The sequence below is a fragment of the Lutra lutra genome, chromosome 15 (assembly GCF_902655055.1).
Source record: "Lutra lutra chromosome 15, mLutLut1.2, whole genome shotgun sequence".
NCBI classification, from domain to species: Eukaryota; Metazoa; Chordata; class Mammalia; order Carnivora; family Mustelidae; genus Lutra; species Lutra lutra.
Genome location: NC_062292.1, coordinates 44797596 through 44812230, shown reverse-complemented (window position 1 = coordinate 44812230; position 14635 = coordinate 44797596). Strand labels below are relative to the sequence as shown.

The window sequence follows — 14635 nt, the reverse complement described above, 5'->3', positions numbered from 1 at the left end:
TCACAATCCTCCCCACTCCCTCCTCACACCCAGAGCCCCACAGTCCTCGTGTTGAGAACCTGGCAAAACCTTCCTCGGGCGGCATGGGCACCAACACACACGTCTCCTCCATCACCATAATGGCCTCTTCCGGGGGCTTCCCAGGCCTGAAAGACTGTTCTAAATGCTCATCTGGATAAATCCCTGGGGGGCAGAGATGGACTCTTTCTTATCTCCTAATGTCCAGAGCCTTCCCAGAGACTGACACATCATCGTATTTAGAGAGTGTGTGTTGAACTGAACCAAACTGACACCGGCGAGCTCCCTGAAGGAAAGAGGGACCAGTTCTGTGCGGACGACCTTGATCGAGACCAGCAGGGTCCTTCACTGGTCTCCTTGTCCATTTGCCCACTTTCAAGTAAGACTAACCCTCCTCTCCTTGCAGACTTCTAGGAGTCTATTTTAAGTGTCTGTATCAGGGAGCCCATGACCTTGGTCGGGTCTCCCTGCTGGAATGTGCTTTTCAGAGTCTGACCTCAATCCCTTTTGCTGGAGTTGGTTTTCTTCAGCCCAGCATCCATCTCCGTCCCCAGCAGGGACAGCAGAGAAGGAGGGGAGCGTGGGCGTAGAGATAAGGAGTGGGATTTGGGGCTGGTAACTGTGAATCTCTCAGCTGCAAGTGTCCCCAGACGAGCCAGGGGACAGGAAGGCCACTCAGGAACATCTCCTCGTCCCCTTCAAGTGACTGATGAGGAAATCATGCCAGGATAGAAAGGGGGTAAGAAATTTGCCCAAGAGACATGGGGACAATAAAATAAAAGGATATTGATAAAAACGCTTTGGAGACCTATAGCCTCTATACCCTCACCTCTCCTGTCAGGGACACTGTCCCCAGCTGAGACGCCAAGCCTCCTATCCCATCCGCAGCTCCCACCCACCAGCCCACTCAGAGATGGCACCTTCCCTGGGGGTCCCGCCCTGGATGAGGTGGGAAGCAAGCAGCCGCTAAGCAAAGGGGAAACCTCAGAGTGACCTTTCCTTTCCCAGAACACAGTGACCGCCCAGGCCGGGACAAGTGATAAGAATGCCAGGGTGAGCTGGCCATGCCAGCGCTGCTCCCGTGCCTGCTCCCGTGCCTGGCACAGGTGGTCATCCAGGAACCCCCCCCCCGCACCCCTCCCCTTCTCCCCCTCCCACACACAGCGGGACTGAGGAGGAAGTCAGCCTGGGCCACAATGACAGAATCACCTCCAGACCTGACCAAAACCCCACAGAGTGCTCTTGGCCTCCCGGCTCCCTAGATGTCCTGCCCTCACGAAAAGAGATGTTCTGCTTTTCTTCTCACCAGTTCTGGGAAATTTGAGAGGGACAAGGGCATGAAGAGGGAAGGGGTGGCCTGGCTGTGGCTGCAGGGACAGATAGGAAAAGAAAGGCCAAGAAAGGCAGAATGACCTGCCCGAGGTTGCAGAGAGAGGAGGAGAATCTTCCAGAGTAATCAAAGCGGTAACAATAAGGACACGCTCAGAATCTGTTGCACGCTCCCACAGGCACCGTTCCAAGCCTTTCTACGCATTAACTCGGGCACCATGCCCAAGCCCATCTCTGCCCACAGTTTTGTACAGATGTAGACAGACCCAGTCAGAAACGTGCCCGGGAAGAGATACCTGTGGGCTTTCTTTCGCATGAATTCACTGTAGGGGGGATCCTGATGAGGGGCCCCAAAGAAGCCCAGGAGGAGGTCTACTCAGCCCATACCGCCCCACACATGGAGTCTATTTCCCCTTTGTTCCCCACCAGCTCCTTAGGGCCGCAAAACCCCTGAATCCCCCTTGCCCCAGATGTGACCCCATTTCCCTGCCAAGCCTTGGAAATTGTCCACACACCCACCCCTCCTACCCTCTGCATGCCCTTTCCTTCTGGCCCTCTACTTCCCTTAAACCCCACAGCTCTCCCCCGCCCCCCCCCCCAAACCAGGTCTCTCCAGCAAATCGGGACCTGCCCCTCCTTCTCTCCACAGAGCAGGAGGCGGCAGGGGCACCCTTTTGTTCCTCAATATTGTCACATGGCACCTGCCATTTCTCCCTGATCCGGTGGGGGAGGGGAGGCGCAGAGGGGCTGACACTGTTTGACGAGAGAGGCCGGGCTCCTTGCTACACACCTAGGGCAACAGAGCCCTCGACTTTTTTCAGCGAGGCTGACATCACTCAGCAGGGCTGTGTTTGTTTAACCAGGGATCAAGTCTTCTGTCCCCTACACCTCTCCCTTTCTTGCTCCCTCTTTCACCTTCCCACCCCTAATCTAGCATTGCAGGAGCCCTCTCCAGGGGTCCCTGGGAACCCCTTCCCTCTCCAGAGCCCATGCCTCCTGCCACTTGGCCTCTCCCATCCCCCTCTCCCTCTCAGCCCACAGAACTGGCCCGGGGATGAAGTAACCCCCCTCCTAAGCCCCACCCCACCTCAACCCTACTCTTGGAATTAGGAAGTAGGACTGGGCCACCTCCTCACCAGGAGCTGGGGCAGCTCCCATGGCTGCAGATTCACCATTCGGTCTGTCATTGCCCTGGGAAAGCCAAGGGCATGAAGAGGCATCAGAGCCCCTACAGAGCTCTGGAGAGGAGAGGCAGAACCTGGGAGTCCTGCCTCGTCAGCTGGGGTGTTCCAAAAGGAGTACTCTGGAGGCCACTGAGGGACGACCCCCAGAAAGCAAGAGCAGGGTCACCCCTGGAAGGTCGGGGACCCAACGGGAGCAGCTAAGATGGAGTCCAAGGCCCCCGTTCGAATCCCCATACCACCTCCCGCTAAGACTCGGTCTCTTTATCAACAAAACGAGAAGATTAGACCAGCCTCAGACTTAAGTTCCCTTCTAGACAAAAGTTCTGGAGTGGAGCTGGCTGCTGGGTTCCTCTTCTTTGGTGTGGTACCAAGTCGGGATTGGGAGAGCTCCCAGAGCCTTCTCGATTTCAACGCCTTATTTCTTGAATGAAACAGGCAGAGTGTATGGGACCGGGCCGATTTTGCATACCAGTTAAGCAAGGGAGTTTTTCTCCTTGGTTAGCCTGTGCAAGCGGGAACTCCCCTAGCATCTGGTCCCCATCCATAGGAAGCCTGCCACTGGGGCAGAAACAGTCCTGAGTCATCCCCCTCCCAGAAGGATTTCCACCACCACCACCCCCTTGCCTCCCTCCCTTCCCTGGAAGTGACAGCTGGGAGTAGCCAAAGCCAACACTGGTGTGCAGACTGGAGGGGCTCAAATAAAGGGAGGTCAGAGGAGAAAAAGAGATCCTAGGCCAGGATGGTCAGGAAAAGCTTCATAGAAGAGGAAGAGGAGGAGGAGGAAAAGGGCACGGCAAAGAGGCGAGGGAGGGGAGGGGAGGAGGAGGAACGTAAGCAGGTCTTAAGGCTGGGCTGGTCTAGGGAGGCAGAGTGAGTCAGGACATCGCAGGTAAGGAGGAAAGTGTGGACAGAGCACAGGGGTAAAACGGGGCCAAGCCTGTCTGTGGGGGGGGGGTTGCTGAATGGTGCCAGGGGACCCAGCCAACAATTCTCCCAACTCCACCAAAACAGGGCCAGATGGTGAAAGGAAGAACATGCCAAAATACGGAGTTAGGGTTTGATCCACCTGGAAATGAGGAGGCTGAGGGTTTCTGATAAGGGGGTGTAGGCTGGAGCCAGGGAAATCAGAAGACTAATGCAATAGTCCAGGTGTGCGATAAGAGCTGAGGGGGTGAGGGACAGGAGGGACAGTGGAAAGAAATAGCAATGACATTTGGTGAAGAGCTGAAGGTGGAGGCTGGGTGGGGAAAGAAAGGGCAGGGACATATGTGGAGGTGGCCTGGGTGACAGGGAGGAAGATCCCACTGAGGAAATGGGGAAGTGAGGGGTGCTGGGTTAGCAGGGCTCTGTGGAATCGGATGTTAACCCCCTCCCCCACCCACTAGAACTTAGAACCTTTGAGAGCAGCCTGCCAAGGGGCTTCAGGGGCCCCCCACCACCTGCCAGGGGCACGGAGGCAAGGTCTCCCACTACCCCCTCTTCCAAGGGGCTCTCCCAAAGGGCTCTCTCTTCGGGTCCAGCTCCCCTTGAACATCTTGGCCATTCCTTTGCAGACAGTCTGTTTGGTGGCCGGGGACAGACCCCTTCCTCCAAACCACAAGTCCTTCTCCCAAGCCGGGCTGGAGCTCTGGTTCCTCTGGACGGTCATGCTCCTTACTCATCGCTCCCAGAGGGCCAGCCAGGGAAGCCACTGGAAAGCTAGAGCCTCGCAGCCCCTGGAGAGGGTGGGGAGGAGGCAGGGGAAGGGCATCCACCTCACTGGAGGGTGAAGGGCTGGTTGTCTTTCAGTAGTCTCTCCCAAGACGAAGGAAGCACCCTCCCATCTTAATAATAGTAATCATCACCGTTACCATTTACTGGGCGCCTGGGAAGCCCAGCCACTTCGCACATGCGGTCTCATTTCGTCCTCACAGCGGCCACCCGGGACTGTTATTATCCCCATTTACAGATGAAGAAACTGAATCTTTGAACCCGGCTCATTCTGATTCTAAAGCAGGTGCTGGTTTTCTTTACGCCACTCTGTCTCTTGCTTCTCCCACTGAAATGTCTCTTGTGTCATTCCTCTTACTCATGTCTGCCCATGTCTTCTCCAAAACACCATTTATTGATTCGTTCCACAAGCATTTGGTGAGGATGTACAGAGCGCCCGGCGAGGGGCTGGGCATAGGCACTGTGGGCAGTTTCTCTCCCCAGTTCCCTCCCAGCTGGCTATCACCCTGGGAGTTTTCCAGTTATCCCACCTTTGCTTTTAGGCTCTTTCTTTTTTTTTTTTTTTTTAAGATTTTATTTATTTATTTGAGAGAGAAAGAAAAAGAGAGAGAAAAAACATGAGCAGAGGGGAAGGGCAGAGGGAGAGGGAGAAGGAGGCTCCCCGATGAGCAAGGAGCCCAACGTGGGACTCGATCCCAGGACCCTGAGATCATGACCTGAGCTGAAGGCAGATGCTCAATTGACTGAGCCACCCAGGTCCCTCTACTTTTACGTTCTGATGGGCTTCAGGGTCCCATGACCAAATGAATGGAATTCACCAGCCCAAACTTCAACAGTTTGGGTAAAATCTTATCAATAATAGCAACTCACATTTGCCTCGTTTTTTGTACATTTTAAACATCCCTTTCTTGCCCATAACTCATCTGGTGCCCACAACCCAGTGAGACGGATATGTTACTCTCATTTTACTGACAAGGAATCTGAGGCTTAGCGGGGTGATGTCTGTTCCCGCTCACCAGTAAAGCCAGGACCAGAAGCCAGGTTTCTGGACCCTTGTTAATGTACTTTCCATCTCTCTGCCATGGTCTCTTCCACAAAAGTCATCCACCAGCCCGCTCCCCTCTGACAAACCCTATGCACCCAGGTTCTCCCAGAGGAAGCCAAGGGTTGTCCCTAGCCCCCTAAGTGGTTTCTCACTTTCAACCCCATTTCCAATCTTTGTCAGACTGGCCATGGTCACTCCACACTCCCCACCTCCTTCCTTCAAACCTGCCCTACCTCTTCCCTCTCCCTCCTTCCTCCAAGGTCCCCCCAGGGGGTTCTCCCAGCTGCCAGGAGCAGGGGACAAGAGGAGGGACCAGTCATTGTAGGAAGGATGGGGGATGGTTCCCACAGGGAGCTCCTCTGGGCCTCAGGGGCCCCGGCACTCAGCTCTGCCCTGCTCAGCTCCTGGAACATCAGCAGCGTTGCGTAAAAAGCAAGGAGGAGAGAAACACGAGTACACAAGGGTGGGGGAAAGGTTAGGCCCAGGAAGCCGTGGGAGAGCCAGCCGGTTCAGACCATCCTGATTTTCCCAAACGCGCCATTATCCCCCTGGGAAAACCTGTTGGTGAAGTCCTAGGTGTCTCTTTCAAGAAAGGTCCTCCTGAGGTCATCTCAGCCATCCCCCTGCCTCCAGGCAGGCCATTTTCTCTATTTCCCCCAAGATGACTGGCTGAATGGTATGAGCCTTTCTGCCAGGGAAACTGAGGTCTGGAGAGGGCGTCCTGAGGCTTGTGGGGGCACCAGGGCTGGGGCTGGGGGCGGGGGACAGGACCAATGGGCTGATATCCAGCTGTGACTCCTGCCCTTGTACTCCCACCTCCTCTTTGCCTGGTGTGCGGCGGGGGTGACAGTGACGTCACAGGGGTGGCGTGCCAGCCACGTGCTGGGCGCCAACCAAAACAGCCAGGGCAAGTGTGTGCCTCATCAGTGCCTGGGAAGGAAGGCCACCAAAAGAAGTGAGTCTGGTGGAAAGACCTGAAAGCGGGAAGGGAGGCACCTTGCTGGGTGAGGGCGGGGAAAAACCAGTATAAAAGGCTGCTTGGCCCGAACTGGAGAGAGAGAGAAGGCCCGAGCTGGCGCTGGCCAGAGATGCCCCTCGTCTCCCCCTCCTCTGCCTCTTCCAAAGCTTGTCAATGCCCCAGACATGAGCCAGCCCAGGCCCCGCTACGTGGTAGACCGAGCTGTATACTCTCTCACCGTCCTTGATGATGAGTTTGAGAAGAAGGACCGGACGTACCCCCTGGGAGAGAAACTTCGCCATGCCTTCAGGTAATATGGCCCAGAGCCCAGATGCCTCTTTCTGCTGCTCCCCACCAAAAATCCCTTCTGCACCCGGGTATGGCTCCTGTACCAGTACGGCTGAGACAGGGCTGGGGGAAGCCTTGGGGAGAGAAGGTTCTGGAACCCTGACTTTAAGATCCTACAAGCTCTCCTGGACTGACGCCCACACCTGGAGTAGGGCCGGGGGGTGTGTGTGGGGGAGGGACTAGCAGCTCCAGTTCCAGAAGAGCTATAGGGCATCTCCAATCCCTGGCATGAGGTCCTGCTGTATTCTCTGTCCACTCAAGTCTCTCTTGGGTTCTTAAGGGAGCTCGAGATGGGCGTGCTACCCCAGGGGCAGTGGGGGCATCAGAGCCCTTCCTTTAATGTCCTTTTCCTCCTGATCAAGACAAATCTGAAGCCGTCACCACTCCCTGCCCTTTGTCCTCTTTCCTGCCTAGATGTTCCTTCCTTCTGCAGATCCAGAGATGGCCCAAAGGCAGCCCCTTTCCTAGAGGGGCCCTACCAGGATACGGTCCTTCCAGACCCCCGGGCTCTTTCCACTCTCAGATCTCTGGCACTGTGCTGGGGGGTAGCAGAACCTCACCTCCAATGGGGGCAGGGGGGCTTCATGAGATGATCTCTGCTCATCCTGCAGAAACCCGAGGCTATGAGCTTCACCTTCCCTCTTCCTACACTCCTGGCAGACCTTGCTCGGGCCTGGCTGTGGGCTGGCTTGCTCTTCCTCACGCCCCTGGGGAAACAGCTGATTCAGTTACCTGGATTGAGGTCACTGGCAATGGCTGAAGTGGAGATGCTGGTGGAACTGGTTTAGGCTGGGGGAATCACCCACTGGAGTCTTTACTACTAGCCCTGGTCCAACCCTGCTTCTCCCAGGAGGCTCCTTTCTGCCAGACTATAGCCAAAGCCTTGGGTGTTCAGTGCCGGGGCACCGTACCCACAGCTGGGCTCCTCAGACAGGCGGGCCCTGCCAGCCTTGGTTCCCAAACAGCTGGAGTTTGGGTTGTTTCTGTGCTGGAGGGTTGAGGGTATCTGCTGTTGGCCAAAAAGATTATAGATTAAAACTATGAAGTGGTAGAGGGAACTAACAATTCCCACAAGGCTGGCACTGAGACTTAAACAGTGCCTGACACCCAGAAGGTGCTCCAATAAATATTTGTTCAATGAAGGAATGAATGAATGGCTAGAAACTAATCCCTCTGTCCACTTCCCTCTTGGGCTCTGAAGCCTCTGTAGAGGTGTTTGGCATTTGTTTCCAGCCCTTCTCTGGGGCCTCAGATCGCCTTGCCCAACATACGGCAGGCTTGCCGCACAGCCGGGCAGGTATGAGCCCCAGGGTGGTGGTGTGTCTTCCCCTAGTCAGCTCTGTGTTGGGGAGTCCAGTTTCTCTGCCACCAATGAACTTGAGTGAGTTCCTGCAGGGCTGGGTCTCCCTTAGGACAAAGCTTTAGAGATGCTTTCAGCTATTTGCCACTGGTCCAATGCCCTGTCCACCATCCCCAAGATGGGAGAGGCAGCCATCTGCCCCCAGAGGGTGTTGATGGTGATGCCCTTCCCAGAGTGGAGGCTGGGACAGAAAATCTGTCCAGCATTGTACAAAGCATTGTCTGTATTGATTTTAGTCTTGGGTGCCATCCAGGGGACCCAGGATCAGGGAAACTATTGTTGAACAACAGCAAAGAGCCCGAATTGGTGCCGGGAAGGAAAGGAGTCCTAATCAGAGCAGGCCAGTGAGTCACCACGTGGGCCCCGAGTATTTGAGTTCCCTCAACTGGGAGAAGAAAAGCAAATGCCTCCCACCTCCTTCCAGTCATCAATCCACGAGCTGTCACCCACGAGTTTGTAGGCCCTTGTTCCTACCACTCCTGAGTTTCGATGAAAAGACCTCCAGGTGTTCAACAAACAGGGAAGGAATCAACTTTCCCCACCCTGCCCTGACAAACGAACAGCTCCCCGATTCTTTCTGCATCCCCGATGAATTAACAGTAAGAAGAACTCCAACATCGGAGTCATCACACACGAGGGACGGTGGGTCCGCAGAGGCATACCCTGCAAGCACAATGGAGCTTACTTTGGGGGGCGGTGCTGAGAAAGATGGCAGTAGCCCCTACTCCGACTGAGTTCCAACACCAGCCCACCCTCTCAATCATCCATTCATTCAGTTACTCCGCAAATATTTACTAAGCAGCCCGATACAATGTACAAGATACACAAGATGAACAAGACAGCCAGACTCTTGGCCATGGTGGGGTTTGCTGTCCAGTGAGAGCGAGAGATGAAAAGCAAGTAACTACAACGAGGTGTGTACACCAAGCTGCAGAAGCTCAGACCTGGGTGGCCAGCCCTCTGTTCCGTCAGACTCTGGAGAAAGGCCATCTGAGATGGGGGCTAGACCCTATAGCTTGGAAGGCTAAGCGACCCCAAATCCATGCCTTCACACCAAGTCATGTGATGTCCCAGGGGAGCAGCCAGCTTCGGAAGACGCACAGCTAAAACCCAGGGCATGTGGACGGCAACCTAAAGAAAGCCCCGCCCCTTCTCCTCAGTGTCCCCGGCATCAGGCCCAGCGTGGGTGCTTACTGAATGCTGAATGAATTCCGAATGAATGAGTGGATGAATGAATGACCAGGAACGGGACCTTGTAATCCCTCCGCAACTCAGAGTGTCCAAACCATGCCGTGCTGACTGGAAGCCTGCCCTCTTCCCTCAGATGTTCCTCGGCCAAGATCAAAGCTGTGGTGTTTGGGCTGCTCCCTGTGCTCTCCTGGCTCCCCAAGTACAAGATCAAAGACTACATCATCCCTGACCTGCTGGGCGGACTCAGTGGTGGATCCATCCAGGTCCCACAAGGTGAGGGGTCCATGCCCCAGGTGGGCTTGGCCTGCCGCTCCCCCCACCTTCTCTCCCGGCCCCCTGTGACCTCCACAACCCAGCCCTACCCCTGAGCCTGCAATCTGTTTGTCCTCTATAGGCATGGCATTTGCTCTGCTGGCCAACCTTCCTGCCGTCAACGGCCTCTACTCCTCCTTCTTCCCCCTCCTCACCTACTTCTTCCTGGGGGGTATACACCAGATGGTGCCAGGTAAGGCCTCTCCCCTCTCAGCGGGCAAGGTGGCCTGGACCCCGAGGACAGGGGGCGTGGCAGAGGGGTTTCTGTCTTCCATCTGCATTCTCCTAGAGCGGGTGCCCATTGGTCCCGAAGGGACTGTCACTGTGAGTGTCATTCCTAGGTCCCCTGCGACCTTAGAGAAACCGCAGAACTGCCGTGAGCCCATTTAGCACTCCCTGTTCCGTTCCCCTCCCTGGAATGTGGGGAGCACTCAGTGGACCAGGATATACTGTGAGCCCCAAAGTGCCCAACAGACGTGGGAAACTGCCCCGTCACTCTCACGCTGGTCCCTGCAGGGACACTTGGCGCTCTCTGGTGCTAAGTGACGGGGAGACAAGGGGCCTGCTCACAAGGCCTGTTTCTGGGTCAGGCACTGCTTGCGTTTCCAAGCTCGTTTCTTCATGCGCCCGACGAAATCACACTAGCAGCCGAGGTGAAAGCATCTTGAAAGTGCAGGTCATGGTTACGTGTGAGCGGTTGTTGTGTTGCTGGAGAGGAACGTTGGAGGTGGGGGGACCCATCCCTCCGGGGGCAGGGAAGCTCTGCTGGGCCCCTTTCTGTTGTCCAGGGCTGTGGTCCAAACCACTGACTCGCTGGCTGGGTGGGCACCACAGGTACCTTTGCCGTTATCAGCATCCTGGTGGGTAACATCTGTCTGCAGCTGGCCCCAGAGTCGAAGTTCTGGGTCTTCGACAATGCCACCAACAAGAGCTACGTGGACACGGCGGCCATGGAGGCTGAGAGGCTGCACGTGTCCGCAACGCTGGCCTGCCTGACGGCCATCATCCAGGTGAGGGGACGGCCGCGTCCCTGCCGAGGGCTCAGCCTCGGGAGAGCATCTTTTCCGTCCTGCCCCTGCCTCCAAAGCCTAGTTTTTTACACTGAAGCTGATTCAAGACTCTACCTCCTCCCACTTACCCATTCCCAGGGCCACAAAGACCTCCAGAAATCGGTGTCTCTCCTCACCTGCCTCCCACAGGTCCCTGAGACCAGCATCTGCCCCTGGTAAAACTGTCCCGAGTCCCAGACTATCCGGAAGGCTCACCGACTCTCTCTGCCACCCTCTCCAATGCCCGTCCCTCTGCCAGCACAGTCCTCCTAGTTCTCTAACATCCCTCACCCCTCTCCACCTCCTCTACCCCAAGCCACAGCCTCACCTGTTCCACATCAGTTACACAAATGGCAGAGGCCTCTGCTAGGTTGTTTGTTTGGTTTGGTTTTTGGGGTTTGTTTGGGGTTTTTTTGGTGGGAGGGGCTTGGTGTTTTTTGTTTTAGGATTTTATTGATTTGAGAAAGAGAGAGACAGCATGAGCAGAGGGAGGAGCAGACAGAGAAGGAGAAGCAGACCCCACCCAGCAGGGGGCCCAATGTGGGGCTCCATCCCAGGACCTGAGCCGAAGGCAGACGCTTAACCGACTGAGCCACCCGGGCACCCCTCTGCTAGGTTTTATGAGGGGAAACACTGCCTGGTGGGACACTAGAGCAGGAAGCAACCAACCTCCGACAACGCCTTTAATTCGTCCGCTCATTCAGTTAATGTTTCCGGTTGCTTCTCTGTGCTAGAAGCTGGGCTAGGCCTCAGGGGAATAATAAGCAGAGAAGGGGCCCGGTTCCCCAGGAGCTCCCAGCCCAGCAGAGGAAGTAGTCATGTCAACAGATCAACGTGTAGGCCGAAAGATAAGCTGCATAGCAGAGCTGTGTTCAAAGGGTGTGGGAGCAGCGAAGAGTGAGTCCAGAGTCAGGGAAGGCCTCACCTCAGAGAGGAGGTGACATTTGACCTGAGTCTAAAGGATGAGTAGAGGTTGGCCGGGAACTGAACAAAAGAGGCGTAGAAGGACAGTCCAGGCAGAGGGAACGTACCCCAAAGTAGAGACCTGAGGGTGTGAACTGACCAGGGAATGATGAAGAAGTTTGGGGTGGCTGGACAGCAGGTGGCTTTTGGGGATGGGCCAGAGACGGGGCTGGAAATAGAGGCAGAGGCTAGACAATGGAGGCTGAGGTCCGTCCCCTACACAGTGCCTTTGGATGGGATTGGTGGTCTCTAAGGTCACTCAGGCCACAGAGAGGAGAAGTGGGAAGTGGTTTAGAAGGACCAAAGAAGGGGCCTGTCAGGAGACTCTGCAGAGGCCCAGGCAAGACTCACAAGGGCTAGACCAGGGTGGCAGTCACAGAGAGGGCCCCCCGCGACGGGGCGGACTTATGGAACATTTGGCCAGGGCCGTTAAAGGCGTTGGTGGTAGGCTGGATGTGGGGTTGAGGGAGGATGACCCCCAAGTTTTTGGTTAGCCCACTGGGTGGATGGTGGTGTCGTCTACTGAGAGAGGAGGGGCCTCTCTGGGGGAGGACCTGGTGTATTCTTCAGATAAGAAAACCAAAGCCAGAGAGAGGAAGCGACAAAGAGGCCTGTGCCTCTCGGGATCCGCCTGGCACAGCAGAGGGCCAGACCCTGTCATAAAGGGCTCATTTCCTTGGGGCTGCTGCCTGGAACTCCAGCGCAGGTTTGGGTCCAGCCAATGCCGGCGCTGCCAACCCCTCTCGTTCATCCCCCCCACCCCCACTCCTCTCGTCTCAGATGGGCCTGGGCTTCGTGCAGTTTGGTTTTGTGGCCATCTACCTGTCCGAGTCCTTCATCCGGGGCTTCATGACAGCGGCCGGCCTGCAGATCCTGATCTCGGTGCTCAAGTACATCTTTGGACTGACCATCCCTTCCTACGCAGGCCCGGGGTCCATCATCTTTGTGAGTCTAGGAGCACACCCCTGCAGATGGGGAGGGGCTCAAGCAGGCACAGAGCAGGGGTTACTGTTGGAAGAAGCTGTGAGCTCCTCCTTACACGATGTACGCAAACAAGGTTGACCCCCTGTTGACCCACGGTTCTGAGAGGATTCTCTGGGGGCTCCCACTTTGGGAGCAAAGGTGAAACCATGACCTTGAGGGCTCACTGAGGCTCTCTATGGTTAATCCCTGCAGAAAAGGAGTTGTCCATTCTCCATCAGTTCCTTGATGTAGTGCCTCAACCTCTCCTTGCCTGGGAATTCCTTCCTTACATCTTATCTCCAACTCTCTTCCTTGAGCTCAGATTCTTTCTAGAGAAAGAGAGAAAAAGAATCAGCATTCCCACACTGGCGTGAACTCCCAGCAAATCCTTTGGGAGAGGCAGGAGGAAAATGGGGAGCTGTGGGAGACCAGGGTCTGAATACTGCTTTGGTGTGCCTCCATTCACGTTGATGACATCCTTCTACTGGATTAGACACCCAAGGGTGGGGATAGCATAGGAAGAAGAGGTGGGAGTCCATGAGCACGGCGCTCTCTCCCCCAGACCTTCATTGACATTTGCAAAAACCTCCCCCACACCAACATCGCCTCGCTCATCTTCGCCCTCATCAGTGGCGTCTTCCTGGTGCTGGTGAAGGAACTCAACGCTCGCTATATGCACAGGATCCGCTTCCCCATCCCTACGGAGATGATAGTGGTAAGGACCCTGTCTGGGGCTGGAGTGTTGGGGTCAGGCTGGAGAGGCCATGAGAAATGGAGTTCAGCTCCACCCAAGGTCAAGGGAGCCCCTACCAACCTTTGCCTACCCCTCCACTGGCAGCCAGTAGAACCAGAGGTTGGGTAAATCCATTCTATCTCCCTTTACATGGCTCCCACTCTTCCTGCTCCTTGGGTTGTTCCCCTTTGATGGAGAAGGAGACTTGGATTTGGGGTCCCCAGAGAAAAGGGAGGCTTGGGAGAGCCCTGCCCTGCCCATCCCCATTCTGCATTTTGGGGTTTGCAGGTGGTGGTGGCGACAGCTATCTCTGGGGGCTGTAAGATGCCCCAAAAGTATCACATGCAGATCGTGGGAGAGATCCAACATGGGTGAGTCCGGGTGCCCAAGAAGCCTGCCCACCCCCCAACAACATGTCCTGCATGAAGGCCTGGGCTCAGAGACCCAGAGAGGACAATCTCGATGAAGAAACACTGTAGACTCTATGACAATGACCAAGTGGAAATGATTTCTGTTATTTGTTTTGGAAGAGAGCCATACAATCAGCCAATGCTAGCTGTATTACAAACAGCGAATCTTAACCACCACACAGCTCCCCAAATGTCCCATTTACTGGATGCTGCCAGAGCAAAGCCTCTCTGATCAGCCCTTTGCCGGCTCTTCGCCTGCTCTAGCGTGTTGGAAGCTATTAGCCTCAAAACAACACGTATGGAGCATCGACTGTGTGCCAGGCACCACGCCGGGCCCTGGGAGGGGAAGGTGGTGCCTGTGTTGCAGGGCTGGAGAGAAGGCTGGAGGGGGAGAGGGAGAGGGCGGGGAGTTGGGGATTGTGGATCTGTGGACTAGTGAGCACAGAGTCCAGAACCTGGGCATGAACACACGAGACCCCAACAATTACTGGCTTTAGGACCTCAGAGGAGTGAGCTTCTACGTCTTGGTTTCTGCTTTGTTGACGGGAGTGGTGGCAGCTGCCCCACAGGGTCATACTGAGGACGTAGACCCAGGCACACTGTGGGGCCTGGCTGGTCCCCGTGGGTTGAAAAAGGACTCGCCCTCCTTTTCTCACACTTCCGGGCCCTGCCTGCTCTCTGGCTCCTTGGCAGGTTCCCCACTCCCGTGTTGCCTGTGGTTTCCCAGTGGAAGGACATGATGGGCACGGCCTTCTCGCTGGCCATCGTGGGCTATGTCATCAACCTGGCCATGGGCCGGACCCTGGCCAGCAAGCACGGCTATGATGTGGATTCGAACCAGGTAGGTCCAGCCACCGCTGGCAGGGCAAAGCAGGACGGGCCCTATCCCACAGATGCCTGGCGATAAGTATTGTGGGGCTCTTGGGGCTGCGGTGAGCAAGGTGCCTGCCGGTGAGCAGGAGGGGCTCGGACCACAGGAGGCTGCCTTCAGCTTGCTTGGGAGTGTCTGGCCTTCTAGCTGTAGGGTCATTCTCAAGTCCAAGGCCCATCATCCAGCTTGCA

General features: G+C 55.9%; 1 protein-coding gene across 2 annotated transcripts in view; it reads left to right on the top strand.

Moving 5' to 3' along the window:
• SLC26A9 (solute carrier family 26 member 9) overlaps positions 1-14635 on the top strand; it is a 36347-nt gene that overhangs the window by 9154 nt on the left and 12558 nt on the right. The window contains exons 3-10 of one of the 2 annotated variants that reach the window (XM_047705510.1): positions 6412-6554; positions 9277-9416; positions 9538-9648; positions 10290-10465; positions 12248-12412; positions 12993-13145; positions 13452-13534; positions 14267-14414. In XM_047705510.1, coding sequence (XP_047561466.1) covers positions 6430-6554; positions 9277-9416; positions 9538-9648; positions 10290-10465; positions 12248-12412; positions 12993-13145; positions 13452-13534; positions 14267-14414 — 1101 coding nt within the window. In that variant the 5' untranslated portion in view covers positions 6412-6429. Of the gene's footprint in view, positions 1-6411; positions 6555-9276; positions 9417-9537; positions 9649-10289; positions 10466-12247; positions 12413-12992; positions 13146-13451; positions 13535-14266; positions 14415-14635 lie in introns of those variants that run through there. The other variant, XM_047705511.1, reaches the window with a different exon arrangement.